Source organism: Meles meles, chromosome X (assembly GCF_922984935.1).
Source record: "Meles meles chromosome X, mMelMel3.1 paternal haplotype, whole genome shotgun sequence".
NCBI lineage: Eukaryota > Metazoa > Chordata > Mammalia > Carnivora > Mustelidae > Meles > Meles meles.
Genome location: NC_060087.1, coordinates 127802715 through 127818520, shown reverse-complemented (window position 1 = coordinate 127818520; position 15806 = coordinate 127802715). Strand labels below are relative to the sequence as shown.

Genomic DNA, 15806 nt, shown 5'->3' with positions numbered 1-15806 from the left:
GCTGCCCTGGGGGCCCTGGGCGCCCTGGGCTGTTTTCCCAGTCTGCACCCTGAGCTGCCTCCCCCTTCCCCCCCGCAGGGGACTCAGAAACGGGGAGGTGAAGACCTGGGTCTGCGGCAGGATGCGTGCGGTCACAGAGCAGAGGAGACCCTGGACTTCCCTCCTTCAGTTTTGAAGGGGACAGGCTGTCCCGGAGGAGAGACCCGTGCGAGGCCCGAGAGGGCCAGTACAGAGAAGATCTGGAGTCCCCTTTGTCAAGGAGGTGGAGGGTACCTTCCTCAGCTGACGCCCTTCACACCCACTCTCTCTCCCAGGCCCTTGGGTTGCTTCGCACCCTCCTGCCCATACGGGGGCTGCTGCCGGACACAAGTCATCATGCCTGTGGGAGGGAGGAATGAGCTCCGGAAATTGAAGGAGGCTCCTCAGGACCCCGGAGATGCCCAGCGCCTGGCGGATGCGCAGCTGTATGAGGCTTCGGGGTTCGCGGAGGCCCTGTCTTTCTCCTCCTCCTCCTCCTCCCCCTCCTCCTCCCCCTCCTCCTCCTCCTCCTCCTCCTCCTCCTCCTCCTCCTCCCCCTCCTCCTCCTTCTCCAGTTTCTCCTCCTTCTTCTCCTCTTGTTCCTCCCACTTATCCTCCTCTTCTTCCTCCTCTTCCTCCTCTTACTTTGTCCTGTTCCCTAATACCCCGGAGTCCGCTGCTGGAGGCCCGAGTCCTCCCCAGAGCCCTCAGAGGGCCTTCCCCGCCCCCAGTGCCATGGCAGCCTCTCCCTGGAGCCTGTCTGAAGATAGCTCCAGCTCTGCCTTGGAGGAGGGGTCTGGCACTGGGGGGGAGCCGGGGGTGGCCGAGCCCATGCAGCACGCGGCACTCCACGTGAGGGCGGTCGGCCTGGTGGGGTTCCTGCTCCAAAAGTTTTGCACCAAGGAGCCGACCAGCCTGGCGGAGATGCTGGAGATCGTCGGCGAGGATGAGCGGGATGCGTTCCCCGGGATCCTGGGCCAGGTGTCCCAGTGCATGCGGCTGGTGTTCGGCGTGGAGGTGAAGGAGGTGGACCCCAGCGAGCACTCCTACGTCCTGGTCACCGTCCTGGGCCTCACCTGCGATGCGATGCTGAGTGGTGAGCAGGGCCCGCCCAAGGCCGGCCTCCTGGTGGTGCTCCTGGGGGTGATCCTCCTGGAGGGCGACCCTGCCCCCGAGGAGGTGGTGTGGGAAGCGCTGGGGGTCATGGGGGTGTATGCCGGCGAGGAGCACATCATCTACGGGGAGCCCCGGGAGCTCCTGACCAACGTCTGGGTGCAGGAAGAGTACGTGGAGTACCGGCAGGTGCCCGGCAGTGACCCTGCCCGCTACGAGTTCCTGTGGGGTCCCAGGGCCCACGCAGAAACCAGCAGGTTGCAAGTGCTGGAGTATTTGCTGCGGGCGAATTGTGGGCTGCCAGATTCCTCCCTGGCCACGTCTGAAGAGGCTGTGAGCGATGAGGAAGAGGGGGCTTGAGCCCCAGGGGCGGCTGTGGTGCGGTCCCGGCTCTGGCAGGATCGGCAGCTTGTCCTGCGGGGGTACTGAGCATGAAGTGAGGAGTTTCTCGGTTCTTCCCTGTTTGTGTGTGTGTGAGAGAGAGAGTGCATGTCCACAGGTGTAGAGAGATCCTTGGCATTCTAAGCAGTGCAGGGTCAGTGAGAGTTCAGGGAAAATGCAGGGCAAATGGCCTCCTTTAGGGGGGTGCGTGGGGCTGTTCCCTGAGATGCCTCCCACGCACAGAGCTGGAGTCCCTGGCGAAGCTCTCCAGTGGGGTTCCTTGTTATAGAAGGTTTCATCTGATTCAGCGGCTGAGTGTGTGAGTGACATCCCCCCACAGCGTTTGTCCTTACCCAGTTCAAGAGTTCTGAGTTTTGCCATTTCTTGGAAACCGGTGGACCCGCTGTCTCCTTGTTTGGGCTCCAGTTCAAAATCACAACGCATTTGGAGGGATGGATTGAAAGGTCGAAAGAGACGAGGGAAGTGATGGGGTCAGGAAATTGAGAAATAAAAGGAAAGTTTGTTTGTTCTTGCTTCTGATGCCTTTCTGTCTGTCATTGTGTAAATACCAGAGGCACACACGCAGGGGCTCCTGCCCTGGCTTGGTTCTTCCAGAAAGGAGGAGAAATGTCCTCTCAGCACAGAGGGAGCCCTGCTCGCTGGCTCCTTGATCGCCAGACACGCGCTGAGCTCTGCTTTCTGGAAGGCCCTGTGGATGAGCAGGGAGGACACTGGGAGAAGCAGGACACGTCGCAGCCACAGGACTCTGTGTCAAGCAGCCCCAGTCCTAGTGGGAAGCTGGGGAGGGGTGCCCTGAGAGCTGCAGAAGAAGTGGAAAAAGGGAGGCGGGTGCAGCTCTCGCAGCGAGCACCGCAGTAGAAATGCCATGAGCCCAGGTGGCTGGGGCGTCTGGTTCGCATGATTACTTCTGCTCCCAGGTGATCGCCAGTTAGCTGTGCTGTGACCGTGGTCCTCCATGGAGAAGGGGTGCCTTCGGTGTGGGAGCAAGTCTGGAATGGAGAATTGCTCTGAGAATATACACTGGATCCTGGAGAAGTCCGAGCACTCTTTTGTGACAGGAAGGAAGGGTGTTTGCTGCCTTCCACCTGCATCAGAAACTTTGAGCACAAGAGAGAGTTTTGTGGCCTTTACGACATTGGGTCTGTGGAGAAATCGGAACCCTTGTACACTCTTGGGGGAATGGACCCTGGTAACAGCTGCTGTGGGAAAGCATGGGACAGGGTCACAAAAAAGCAGAAATGGAAATTTCTGTATGGGCCAGCAATCCCAATTCTGAGTATACAGTCAAGGACTTGAAAGCTGGGTCTCAAAGCTCCTTTGTGGGCCCATGGTCACAGCAGCAGGATTCAGAGAGCGTGAAATGTAGGTGTGATATCGTGATTCATAAGGAAGATATAGGGTTGGTCATTCAGTAACCAAAATACATATCTCATTTCTATCTGGTCTTGGTCCCGAGCCCTGACTCTGAGTTCCCCAAACCCTCGTAATTCCAAAGTGCGGGGAGTGAGGAAGGTGACTTTTGTAATGTCCAGAGGTGACTCTGGGCAACACCTATGTGGGGGGCCTGGTTGCCAGGAGAACCTGCCAGGTGACTGGAGGGTGGGAGCTTTCGGTCCCCGACCCCCTGACCACGGGGGAGGGCAGAGTGGGCTGGAGACGGAGTGACAGAGCCTCCATGAAACCCCAGAGGGACAGGCTCGAGAGCTTTCAGGTAGGGACAGGGAGATGCAGGGGGAGGGGCGCACCCAGAGGGACGGACACTGCCTGCACCCCGGCCCACCACCTGTGGTCTCCGCGGCTCTCGGGTCTGGTGTTCCTGAGCTACAGCCTTGTTCAGTCAGCTGGGGGTCCAGTGAGGGGCTTGTGTGCCTGAGCGCCTGGAGCTGCTCCAGCTCATGCAGGGAAGCGCAGGACGGGCTCCGGGAGCCTGTGCCTTAGAGCCCCTTGGTCACAAGTGCCCAGAGCAACCCGGGACTGGTAGGAGTGGGGTTGGGCCGCGTGCTAGGCCAGAGCCTTGACCCTGTGGGATGTGTCGCGGTCTCCGTGTGGAGAAGGGGAGAAGTGACGTGACTTGGGGCTGTGCTGCTGGACGATCTCCCCCCCGCCCCCGGCGCTGTCTGGCTGCTCCCAATCTTGGCAGTTGGTTTGGATTGTCCACCCTGTGGCACCTCCGGGGGCAGCACAGGAGCGTCTTTCGGGAGGAACAGGCTTCCGGGAGCACTTCTGGAACCCCAGGATCACAGAGCCCTACCCCCGCCCCACATGTCCTGGGTGTGGGGCTTGTCTTTCTTCCAGATATACAAATCAGTGTGTCGTTCAGTGATCAGACTGCGTTGTTTCCCTCCCCCTGTCTTCTCTCCCAGGCCCTTTTGTCTGGAGGCTCCTATGTGGCGGGCACGAAAGCATTTTCACAGACCAGCATCGTCATAGAAGGGAACCAGAAAGACTCGTCACTGTCCAGGGGTGGTAGGGATGATATCCTGAATTTTCAACAGTTTTTGCGATGGGTGTACATCGCCCCTCCCGTGACGGGGAGAGGAAAGAGCAAAGCCTTCCCGGGAAGGCTGGCTGAACACCCTCATGGCCTGGGGGATGCGGCAGGGGAAGCGGGAGGGACCCAGGCAAGCAGCGTTTGTCCCAGACTACAACCAGCCAGGCTAGGCCTGCTGATGAAGCCGAGGCAGAGGGGGCTGTGTTGGATCAGTACAGGGCGTGTGGAGGCCTCAGGGTCCCGGTGATGGGCCTTCCAGGGCCGTGTGGCCTCCCATGGGGGCCCCGAGTTCGAAGGGCACTCACTGGTCTGTGTGGGAGACGCCACGCCCACAGGCAGCAATGACTCGGTTGCAGGAGGGAACCGGCCCTCTATTCTGAACATCTGCGAGTGACCCTCACTGTCTGTGACCGCACCCAAGGTATTTGGACAGATCTGGGCCTCTCAGAGGGCTGTCCCACATCTGCAAGGATCCCGGAGCTCAAGATCTGTCCCTGGCGCTTAGCTTGCTGTCCTCTCAGCACAGCTGATGCTGAGGCTGCACAGGCCCGCCCCCAGTGCACGCGTTCAGGTTCGGCTCGGCATTCTAGCCTGCGCACAAGGCTTTGTGAGTCCGGGTCTGACAGAGTCAGTGGCTTTCCTGCGCCAAGTCAAGGCACGGCTCGAGCAGAGGCCTTTTTTGCTTTGCCATTCTTGGGGACCCCGCTAGCTGACAGCTAGAAACCCTGCACCTCACCTTGGATCCACAGCAGCCTCGAAGGTTCAGACCTGTGATCTCGCAGGAGCTCAGGAGCAAACTGCAGGGGCCTCCAGGGACTGGGGGCTGACCCAGGAAGAGGACAAGGCCAGGACAGGCAGCAGCACACAGCAGGCTGTCCTGGGTGGCGCCTGCTCGGAGTCCTATTACAGGGGAGCCCCTCCCGGTGTGAGACTGCCCAGGCCCTTATGGTCAGGGGGGCACGATGCAGGCTGGAGTGCTGCATGCTCCACGAGTCCCCCCTCCCCCAAATACATCTGGGGGAATCCTGAGCACCAAAGATGATGGCTTTGGAGGTGGGGCCTGGGGGAGGTATTTAGTCCTGAAGGTGGAAGCCTCCTGGATGGGAGTAGCACCTGGTCAAAGAGGCCCCAGAGGGTTCCCCAGCCCCTTCCACCATGATAGGATGCGGGGAGAAGGTGGGCGCTGCGAACCAGGAGGAGGGTTCTCACTCCTCCTTGTTGGCACCTTGCACTTCCTGCCTCCAGCGCCGGGAGAGAGAGCGGTGTCTCGCGTTCCAGGGCCACTCTGGCCATGGCGTTTTGCCGCCGTGGCCCCATGGGTTAATGGACAAAGGCCAGGGAAGGGACTGCTTGGGCAGGGGGCTCAGCTCAGCAGCTCGGGTACTGGCTTGGTGTGTGAGAACCACGAAGCTCTATCTCCTGTATTCTCAGCAGACGGGGTGAGGTTTGCTGGGGTGTGGCCGAAGGGCTGGCTCCAAAAGGCCAGCCGCTCCTCTGAGCTACACTTGGAAGAGCTGCCAGTGTGAAAGAAAATCGGGGCTGGGTGCTGGGGGCTGTTTGAGGCGATGGGGGCAGTCCGCTCTGGTGAAACGCACCGCCTAGGGGCCCGTGCACAAAGCACCTCTTTGGCTCATTTCAGGAACACAGCCTGAACGCTGCTTTTCCAGTCTCTAGAAGTCTCTGTCTCTCGGCAGGCTGCCCCTCCCTCCCACACGGGCCTCCCTGTCCAGAGGCTCCAGTAGGCAGGAAGCACCGGGAGATGGGTTCTGTTTCCAGGCATCAGAGTTCACAGCAGAGAGAGGCCAGTGGAGTGACTTTAACACCACGAGTCCCAGTGGGAGAAGGTCCCTGAAGGGGATGTGTCTGATACTGCAGAAAAGGAAGCCAGTGGGAATCGGGAGAGTCCGGGCCCCCGTGTACAGCAAGGGAGGGAGGACAGCTGGAAACCAAGCTTGGACATGGGTCCTTTATTTTTTTTAAAGACTTTTTTCTTTATTTGACACAGAGAGATCACAAGTAGGCAGAGAGGCAGGCGGCAGAGGGGGTGCAGCTGGGGAGAGCCTCTCTCAAACCCTCTTGGTGCTTGTCATTTAGACACAAAGGATTGACCCTCAGAGAACTCCAATGACCCACCTCAGGGGCAGAGGAGGAGGAGTTAGGAGGAGTTAGTATCCTGGACGTGGGGCCTTTCCACGGCGGGGATTACGATTAAGAACAGAGTTGTCCCGGGGGCTAGAGAACACATATGCCCCCACGCTACGGTCCCATCCTCTCATGTGGTGAAGAGGACTTTTCATTTAGGTTTTGTCTTACCCCACACCCAGACTCTCCTCTATTTACGGATACTGTGTATTGGCTTCCTCTGGTCATGTCTAGCTAAGCAAGTCGAAATTCTCCTTGGGACGGAGTCTGTATAGCGTAGGCCCTTTGAAAAGTAACCCCAGAGCCAAACCATCACTCAGTGGATCGGTCATCCCGGTAACGATGAGGTAGGAGAGAACGCCGGAGTCGGACGGGGGTGGGCTCGGGGCAGGGGGAGCACGGCTGGCATGGGAGTGGGCCCGTGAGATGCTTTGTTTCAACTGAACAGAATATACGCTGAACCTCAAAGTCAAGTCATTAAAAGGGGACGTGCCAAAGGAGATCTAGCTGGGAGGCGGGAGGCCAGAAATCTGGGAGAGCTGGAGCCCCAGCACTCTGTTGCGGAAGAGATCGGGCGTTCGAGGCAGCCAAGGGAGGCTGCGTCCACCTGTCTGTGCTGGGAGCTTTGCCAAGGGCGAACACAAGTGTCCCCAACGCGGGAGAGTTTCTACAGGGAACAAATGGGAACTAGGGACAATCCCATCGTGATCTGGAAAGGGATGAGATCTGGGGACAAGCAGCGCTCAATAGGAGACCCTCAAGCAGAGCGAAGGAGGTGGCGGCCGTTCACAGACGGCGCTGGCACCGTGGGTAACAGTGTGTCTGAGGCGCTGTGGGTGACGCCAAGCTTGAGGAACAAGAGGGACGCACTCACCCTGCCGAGTTCAGCTCTACTCTGGGAACTCTGGATCCAGGGGTGAGAATAAAGGACTCTTTGTTGAGGTCCATCTGAGCAGGACCAACTAACCAACAGAAGCAGGTGGAAGAGACCAAAGCAGGAAGTGGGGGGGCAGGCAGACTGAGCCCAGGCCCACTAGACCGCTAGGGATGGCCATCCTCGGAGAGATACAGTCCCCCAAGGGCGCATCTGACCGGGACGGATTTGGTGGTAGTCAAGCCAGGACTAACCAGGGCCTGGCCCTTGAGCTAAGCCGAGAGGCCAACAATAGGTCTCCCCCATCCTCAGGGAGCGGGAGTGGACCTAGAATCATGGTTTCTCTACCCATCCAGCGCCTGGCCCCGGGAAACACTGTGCCTGGCTGTAGCCCGGAGCCTTTCTGGAGAACTCAAACCATGCTTCTGTATACTCGTTGAAAAGAGAGAAGCTGGGGGTTGTACCCGTCCCTCCCCGACACTTGGCCAGGGTTCCCTCTCCAGACCACCTTTGTGACATCACACGACAGCTAAGGAGGGCGATGACCCGGGCACCCGGTTGCCCCACTACAAAATTCTAGAATTTTGTGAACAGTATATATTGGGCATCCTGTCTTGGCTACGGGCATTTCTGACTCGAGTCTAGCAAGGCAGCCTCGGGGTGAAAATGCTCTTGGTCTAGACTAGCTCCATGGCTAGTCAGGGTGCCGACGACATGTACCAAGTCATGCTGGCTCCTCCTGATGATGGGGAGTCGGCAGGAGAGGTCCCATCCAGTTCCTCCCTGCACCTCAATTTGGATTCCAGGGAGAATTCGGAGAAGCATGAGGACCCAGCCGTGAGCAGAGATCCAGGCCCCCAAGACAACCCACAGCCACCGGCCCCAAACCACGGTGCCTACGGCGTGGGAGAAAACATTTTCGGGCTCTCCTTCCCAAGAAGGCTCTGGAGGATCGTGGAGGACAACACCTTCACGTCCGTGTGCTGGAATGACGACGGCGACACTGTGATCATCGATGAAGACCTTTTCCAGAGGGAGATTCTCCACCGGAGGGGTCCAGAGAGAATCTTTGAAACTGACAGCTTGAAGGGGTTCATCCGCCTAATGAACCTGTACGGGTTCAGCAAAATACACCCAAACAACCGTTCGGTTCCTGCCCCAGGGAACAGGAAAACGATGGTAAAGTAGAAAGTTCTTGCGTTTCCCATGTTTTCCATCCTAACACCTTCCTAGTAGGCCCAGATGAACAATCTAATGAAAGGATTTAATTTCTTATTAATATTTCAATTAACATATTTCTCTATGCCTAAACAGAGGCCAGGGAACGTCACACAGGTATGTGAACACCTTAACCTATGCATTCTGTGTCGTTCACGAGCTCAGGGTCTAGGGCATAGTGAAGCTCGCAGGCACCCTCTTTTCTCCCTAGTAGAACTAGACCATTAAGACTTCCCTGGGCGGGGGGAGGGCAGGGAGTAGCTGTGGTGGCGGTGGTGGCGGTGGTGGGGACAGTGGTGGTGGTGGGGGGGGGTAGAGGGGGGCGAGAGCGGTGGTGGCCGTGGTGGGGGCGGTGGTGGCAGCGATGCTGGCAGTGGTCGGGGTGGGGGCAGTGATGGCGGTAGGGACAGCGGTGGCCATGGTGGTGGTGACGGCAGGGGCAGCAGGGGACACGGCTCTTTCCTTCCAGAATGTCTAAAATGACACATCTTATTACAGCTCTACCGCAACTCAAGCTTTCAGCGAGACAGGCCAGTGCTGCTGGAGAATATTCAGAGAAGCGGTGACCCGAGAACTGTCACCGGGTGGCCAGGGAACGGCGCGACCCCATCAAAGAGAAAGAAGCCCGTAGTACCTACAAGACGGTCCCCACGAATCCATCGCAAGGAATCCACCAAGGAGGACAAGGCAGCCCCCCAAGAAGGCCCAAATGTTCCGGGACCCAGCGGCACCGGGTCCTTTACCTTCTCTGGTATCTGGTCCCTGAGCAGCGCGGCGGGATATGACCCGGAGAATCCTGCCTCCAGGGAGCAGGGCGGCCCGTGTGGGGAGGGCACCTCCGGGAATGACACAGTTGCGCCTCCCGCTTCCCCCGGAAGGGAGGGCGCGGGGGAGCGGCCCACCGCCCCCGCCCTCTACCCAGATTACGGGTCAGTGATGTCACTGTACAACGCCTGCTATTCCATCCTGCTGACTGCCCTGTCGGTCATGTCCCCAAACGAGGTCCCCAGTGAGAACGAGGACGAGGACGAGGAGGAGGAGGGCTCCTCAGATTACAGGTGTGCCCTCTGTGAACATTTCAAGGACAATCCAGGTCCCTGAGTTCACAGGCCACTGCTGACAAGTAAAAATCACTACTGTGTAACTGTGAATCTATTTTTGGCTATAATAAAGAAAAGCACATCTTCACAGGAGTAAATAAACAATCACATGACAACGGCGTGTCTGTGTTCTTTCTAACTTGCGGTACTACACACGCCTCATCGGATCACCCTGAGGCGGCTAGGAATCCTGGCCCGGGACAGGTTTTGGTGCCGGTGGGTCCCCTTTTCTCTGAAGCAGCAGCACTTTCGCACACTCAGCCCACGAGCTGGCTACGAGTGTTGAGGAAGGCCCAGGAAGACCTGGTCCAGAGCCTTGCAGGTCGGTCAGGAGAAGACAGCAGGTCTCACCCCTGACCTTGGGGGTGTCCCCTTACAGCATTCACGTAGTTTGAAAGAGGAGGGGATTTCCTCATGGACCCCCTCGTGATGCCAGCAAGTTTCTGATCAGCAGCCGAGTGCAAGTGCCAAAGGCCTTCCAAAGAGGCCCACCTCAAAGCAAGGACATAGGACGCTGTTAGTCTAGCTCAGAAGAGACAGACCTTTCCAGTCAATGGCGGAGGGGGGCAAGGGTGGCCCGGCACCCCCAGAGATAACAACTACTAGAAACTTTGCAAAGAACACAGAAAAAGCAAAAAGTTCGCCACAAAAGAACCACCAGCACTCAATCACTTTCCCATCAGGGCTGTATTTAGGATCCTCTTCTTGCACACGAAGTAGCCATGCCATGTGTGTAACACGCATACATCATGGGCCAAGGGACACTTTTACAACAGAGCAACAGTCATCTGCGAGGACAGACGGGTGCTCTGTTTCTCAGTCCGATGTCCTCGTCACCGTGAATGGGGCCGATGTGGCGGGCCACTCCCGGGCCTGCCTTCCACAACAGCCCCTGGATGCTGTTCAAGCACTCTCTGACTTTTGACCAGAACCGAGAAGGGGGGAGACACTAACTAGTTCTTTTAAAACCTATTTCTTTGTACAATCCAAATTAGTCGAGGTGCAAAGGCCTTTATGGCAGCTTTCCCATTCTCCTGAAGGTCAGGGTCCTTGAGGCTGTCGAGGAGCCCAAAGGGGCAGCTCCCAAGGAAAGTCCGGCCAGGTAGTCCCCGCACGGGAGTGCAGAAATCGGGGTCCACGAACAGCACGCAGCCGCAGCGGCCTCCGCAGCGGGGCCAAGCCAGACCATGCCACTGTCCCCGTCTGACACTCAGCTCGCGGGGCAGGACGCAGCGCTCCTCCCTAAGCTTGCCCACTCCTCAGGCCTCCCGCCCCAAGGGGATCAGGTGCTCTGGGATGTCTACCTGGAAGATGTCCTTTCCGCCTTTCCTGGGGACGGGCTCCAGCAACCACCGGGGGTTCGAAAGCACGGTGAGGTACTTCTGCTTCAGGCTGGTCAGGACAGCTTGATTTTCCAGTTCCACGACCTCCTCAGAAGCTAAGTCTTCTGGGCACAGCAAAGTTTCCCCAACGTCAACAAGCCCTGTGCGCAAAGAGAAGCTCACGGTGGTTTTTCCTCCCGAAACCGAGGCCCACCTGTTGCGGAACACGGCTATCAATCGCTCCAAGCACCAGAGACTAAGGGAGTCTCACCGAGGGGACACGGAGTATGCTGGGCCCCTCTGACTCAGCATCGGCAGCACGGCCAAACTCTGTTCAGGGAATTCTGGGTGAGGCCGAGGGAGGGAGAGAAAGGAAGTGGAGGGCCTTGTCCTTAATGACCACACCCAAAGATGGGGCAGGTCCCTGCCCAACTGCTTAGGGCAGCAGGCAGAGATCAGAAGGGCTCCAGACGCCAGGAGGAACAGTCCGTCAGGTCCCAAGCACTTGGGCAGGTGGCAGGTACAGCAGTGGGACCTGACCCCTCAAGGGAACTTATCCAGGATAAGGGGGTCCATACCCAGGACCATGGGGGTGGGGCATTGCTCACAAAGCCAGGCAACAGCCTGAGTCTGGAGGCTACCCCAAACCACCCCAGGTCCTGTGGTCTCTGCCTCCCAGGGTCTCTGCCACGTGTACGCGGGTGCACACACAGACACACGCACTCGTGCACAAATACAGGGGTGTACACATACATACCCGCAGGCAAATGCCACGTGGAGTCTGGGAACCTGTCCCTGCCTCCAAGATCAAGAACGGAACTGAGACCCAGAGTGGATGCAGGCTTCCCCCGAGGTGGTGGGTCCTCGGCGACCCCCAAGCCCCGAGCCCAGGGTCCCCTGCTGCCCCTCTGAAGGGTGTGTTGCTTAAAGAAACCACGGCCCAGGCACCCAGCAGTTCTAAAGAAAACAAGCCACCAAACCCGGAGCCAGATGCTGGGGGGCAGCCCTCGGAGGTGTCCCAGCAGCCTCTGGACTACGGTCACTTGCCTGCTATCACACCGCGGCCATACTTCTCCCCTTCCCGAAGCAAGGCCTGAATCTGAGCGGGGCTCATCCCAAGCCTCTCGGCCAGCAGCTTCCTCCACGCGCCATCTTCCCAGTCCCTGTGGGCAATGTGGATGGCGATGGTACAGTTCTGGTAGCCGCTCAGCAGAGGACGCCAACGCGTCTCCACGGTCTTGACCCCATTTAAGACAAAACCTGCATACGGCTGCCGGAAGGACAGGCAGCCGAACTTCATCTCCCTGCAGCTCCGGGGCTTCACCTGGCCTGCGGAAACACGGAGCCACAAACGTCAATGAGCATCACGCCCGGCACTCCCAGCTCATGACCCGCGGGCAAGACCTCTCCCCAGTGTCCCACGGGTCGCCCTGAGACCCCACTGACCTGGTGGGGGAGCAGAGAGCCTCGGCTCCTTCCTTCTACCACTACACGGTCAGCTGACGGGCCCAAAGGAAGGGGCTGGTGATCAAGACGACCTGTCCATCAGACGGAATCTCTGGCGAGCTCGCGGAGGAGGGTGGAGACAGCTAGACAAAGGCATGGCCAGGACAGCATGTGGTCAGTGCCAGGACAGAGGCCACTGAGCCCCAGGAGAGCACACATGGGGAGGCCCCTGGGTTTGCCACACCTGTGTAGCCCTCACCACAAGGACAAGACTGCCCCAACCCGGCCCCTTCCCCCAGCCCACACAGGCCTCCGGCTCCTGAGGCCTTCTCTCAATCTCTGCACAGCAGAGGTCCCCAGAACAGTAGTCTACACTCGCAGCCTCTGCCCCTTCGCCATGCACCACCCCCCACCTTCCAGGAACACACGGGTCACCACAGGCACCTGTGACCCGCCTCGTGCCTGTTCTGTCCTCATCTAAGTCGCGGCCCGACAGCCTGGTGCCCTTAACCACCCCTCCCTCCCTTCTTCTCAGACTGGCACACTGCAGGCGAGCCTGCTCCGTCCCCCTTCACACAGGCCACTCCTGCTTCGTCTCCACCTTCCAGAGCCAGTAGCCTCAGGTACCAACCACCGCCACCCTCAAATCCACTTCCGTCCCACCTCTGCAAGTGGTTTCACCATCAATGCGTTGTTCCAGTCCCCGACCCAGCAGCTGCCCGGGCTCCCTTTCCTGCCCCGGGCACTCACATCACACGGGTGCCGCTCCCCCAACCTCCTCAGAGCCTGACCCCTCTCCATCGTCGCCACAGCCACCATCCTAGTCCAAGTCCGCCCAGGTCCCGCTGCCTTCTCGGGCGGTCTCCCGATCGTCCTGGGACTTGCTGCGGGCGCGCAGCACACTCGTGTCTGCACCGTGGACAGAGCGGTTCTGGTAGAGGAGTGATCCATCCTGTCACTCCCTGCCAGAACCCTCGAGGGGCCTCCTGTCCCATCCAGGACAGATCACACTTCTCGCCAGGGCCTCAAGGCCCCACGTGATCTTCACCCCAACCCCCCGCTATCGGCTCCCCTCTCCCCTCTACTCACCACCCTGCAGCCACAAAGGCCTTCCTTCCATCCCTGGAGCAGGCCAAGTTCATCCCTCCCTCAGGGCCTTTATACGTCCTTATGGGTTGCATCATGTCCCCTCCAAATTCGCCTATTGGAAGCCTCAATCCCCAGTCCCTCAGAACGTAACCTTCCATATAGAGAAAAGGCCTTTACAGACCCTTTGAGTTCAAATGAGCTCAGCTGGGCAGACCCCCACTCAGTATGACTGGTGTCCTTATAAAAGGGTGAAGTTCAGGGAAAGGCATGTGAAGAGGCAGGCAGCGATCCACCAGCTAGGGGAGGCCGAAGATGGCCAGGAAACCACTAGAAGCTGCAGGGGAGGGATGGAACACATTCTCTCCCAGCTCTCAGAAGAGGCAAATAGAGCTGACGCCTAGAGCTCGGACTTCCAGCCCCTAGAAATGGGAGACCATTCCTTTCTGCTCTTTAAGCCACCCAGTCTGTGGGAGCCTGCTCCCACCACCGTGGCAAACTAATTCAGAGGTAGATGTAGGCTCCGTCCCGGACATCTCCACAGGACGCACAATGATTTCTCCAGCCGAGGCACGTCCAGCACATTCCTCCGTGCCTGGACATCGTCATCTGTCATCTTTTTCACTGCCTGTGTGGCTTCCCGTTGTTGCCTGTCCCTCCATCTGCTGACTCTTCCCTTACTGATGGAGACTCCCAGGCTGCTGTGTACTTTCTGCCACTACAGAGGACGTCACAACGGACACTCGCTGGCAGAGGACCTGTTCAGAAGGTGGCCAGGGTCACGGCATGCGCACCTGAGATGCTGACATACAGGCCAGCAGACCACCTTCCCCAAAGGGTCCCCTGGGTACGCCCCACCAACCCCGGGCAAGGGTTCCACGTCCTCCCTCCTCCCCTGTCGGCCCTGAGCATCGTTACCCTGTTCCAGCTCTGCCAACCCGACGGGTGACAGAGGGTCGCCCTGTTCATTGGGTCCGGATTATTCATGAGGGAGACTGGAAGTCCCCCTAAGGCCTGGCCCTTTTTCTTTCTTCTATGAGGGTCGATAACCGGACTGCAGGTTTGCCTCGTGTCTGCCATTCAGTTTCTTGGCCAACCCTTTTGTCATCGGGGCCACAAAAGCACAAGGAGAATGGAACAGTGTGGACGGAGCCCCTCGAGGGTTGGAACTGTACGGGTGCCCTCCTGCCCCACCCTGCAGAGTACCTGCTTTGTGGTCTGAGCAGAAAATGCTGTTCTACTTGCCTGGGCTTCTTCGCCTGCACAAGGACTGGGGTGGGTGGTGGGGAGAAGACAAAGTCATTAGGTAGAAAAGGACAATGTTGGCGAATGTGCCAGAACAGGTTTTCTACTCAGCAGGGTTGGGGGACCACTGGGACACAGGAGGGCCCCTGGCATGGGAAACACCTCCCTCAAGGTTTGGTTCTGCTCCTCACGTTGACGGCCCAGCCAGCAGCAGCAGAGAAGATCCTCTCCTGGAAGCGGATCGTGTCCTTCAGCCTAGCAGACCCCTTATCCCACAGGAGACAGATGACCCCACCCCTTCACACTGTCTCAGGGGAAGGATCTGGGGACCCTACAATCCCGTTCCCCTCAATAAAATCCTGAGTAGGCCCGAGTGGGAGGAGTGCCACAGGCAACCAGCTTAACACCACACAGCTGCACAGCCGGGGAACCTCAGGTAGGTCACAGCCCAGGGCCCAAGGCAGGCAGGGAGGGACACAGTGAGGGACGGCTGGTGATGGAGGACCGGCATGCTCCTGCTTCTATGCGCACAGGCCCGTCGCCGGTACGGGCACTTCGAAGGATGGCGGGCCTTGTGACAGTGGTGGGAGGAGGGGACAGGGAAAGGTGGCCTGGGCAGCTCTGTGCATGCTCCCAGACCCGGCCCCCCTGGCCCGGGAAGCCCCAGCCCAGAGGTACCGTCCCGAGGAGGGCCGAGCAGGCCTCAGCAGCACCGGCTTCCCGGCTCCCTTGCTGGCGGGCGGGTCGGGGCACGGAGGCGCGGGCACCCTCGGCTGACCAGGCTGCGGCCACCGGGCGGGATCGGCCGCTTCCGAGGGACCCGCCGACGCCACCAGCGTCAGGACCACCGTCTCCCACGCGCCGGCGGGGACACGACGCCGGCCGCGGAGGGAGGACAGACTGCTCCGCCCGCATCTTGGCTCTCTGGCCGTCGCCGCGGCCCCCCTGAGGCCATGGGCGCGGCCCCGCCCCGGGGACCGCTGACAGCCTCGCTCAGGCGCTGGCGGCCCCTCACCTGACAGGCTCACTCAGGCGCCGGCGCCCCTTCTCTGCGGCGTGTACGCAGGATCGAACGCGCGTACGCACACGGAGTGGCGGAACAGGCCCGTGCGCAAGCGCGTAGGCCCGCAGCCAAGCAGTTACGTACACACGCACTCACGTGCGCACGCGCAGAGCCGCGCCAGCCCCAGCCGCTAGGAGACGTGTTTGGAGTCAGGGCGCCACGACTCGCGGGGGACGCTCTGGCTAGGTGGGGAGGTAGACGCCGGAAGCTGGAGCGGAACCGGAAATGATAGAAGAAATGGGGGCGCGGCGTAAAGTCGGCGGGCTGGGAATGGGCCAGTGGGGCA

General features: G+C 59.4%; 3 protein-coding genes across 12 annotated transcripts; 2 read left to right on the top strand and 1 right to left on the bottom strand.

Annotated features, from left to right (window-relative positions):
* The first annotated feature begins 375 nt into the window (after positions 1 to 375).
* LOC123935328 (melanoma-associated antigen 8-like) lies at positions 376 to 1491 on the top strand. Its single transcript, XM_045996048.1, has one exon. It carries the CDS (start codon positions 376 to 378, stop codon positions 1489 to 1491), a length of 1116 nt encoding a protein of 371 aa, XP_045852004.1.
* A 6170-nt stretch (positions 1492 to 7661) lies between these two features.
* LOC123934365 (heat shock transcription factor, X-linked member 3-like) lies at positions 7662 to 9359 on the top strand. The gene is made up of 2 exons (XM_045994418.1): positions 7662 to 8219; positions 8757 to 9359. Exons 1-2 carry the CDS (start codon positions 7731 to 7733, stop codon positions 9357 to 9359), a joined length of 1092 nt encoding a protein of 363 aa, XP_045850374.1. The 5' UTR covers positions 7662 to 7730.
* A 667-nt stretch (positions 9360 to 10026) lies between these two features.
* On the bottom strand, positions 10027 to 15601 carry EOLA1 (endothelium and lymphocyte associated ASCH domain 1). Of its 10 annotated transcripts, none has more exons than XM_045996209.1 (7): positions 15473 to 15566; positions 14419 to 14482; positions 14131 to 14310; positions 13764 to 13970; positions 12127 to 12269; positions 11728 to 12009; positions 10027 to 10841 (listed from the first exon to the last, which is right to left on the bottom strand). In XM_045996209.1, the coding sequence occupies exons 6-7, from the start codon at positions 11978 to 11980 to the stop codon at positions 10618 to 10620; spliced, it is 477 nt and encodes a 158-aa protein (XP_045852165.1). In that variant the 5' UTR covers positions 11981 to 12009; positions 12127 to 12269; positions 13764 to 13970; positions 14131 to 14310; positions 14419 to 14482; positions 15473 to 15566; the 3' UTR covers positions 10027 to 10617. The 10 variants fall into 10 exon arrangements, with proteins under 10 accessions (XP_045852165.1, XP_045852164.1, XP_045852161.1 ...); XM_045996208.1 differs by having other exon boundaries at positions 14419 to 14687; positions 15473 to 15562; XM_045996205.1 differs by lacking the exon at positions 15473 to 15566 and adding an exon at positions 15136 to 15397 and having other exon boundaries at positions 14419 to 14687.
* Positions 15602 to 15806: the final 205 nt, after the last annotated feature.

Coding starts and splice junctions, on each gene's coding strand:
- LOC123934365 (XM_045994418.1), top strand. CDS start 7,731: ATGGCTAGTCAGGGTGCCGACGACATGTACCAAGTCATGCTGGCTCCT. Junction 8,220..8,756: donor CAGGGAACAGGAAAACGATG/GTAAAGTAGAAA, acceptor ATCTTATTACAG/CTCTACCGCAACTCAAGCTT.
- LOC123935328 (XM_045996048.1), top strand. CDS start 376: ATGCCTGTGGGAGGGAGGAATGAGCTCCGGAAATTGAAGGAGGCTCCT.
- EOLA1 (XM_045996210.1), bottom strand. CDS start 11,980: ATGAAGTTCGGCTGCCTGTCCTTCCGGCAGCCGTATGCAGGTTTTGTC. Junction 10,842..11,727: donor TGGCCGCGGTGTGATAGCAG/GCAAGTGACCGT, acceptor CTTTGCGCACAG/GGCTTGTTGACGTTGGGGAA.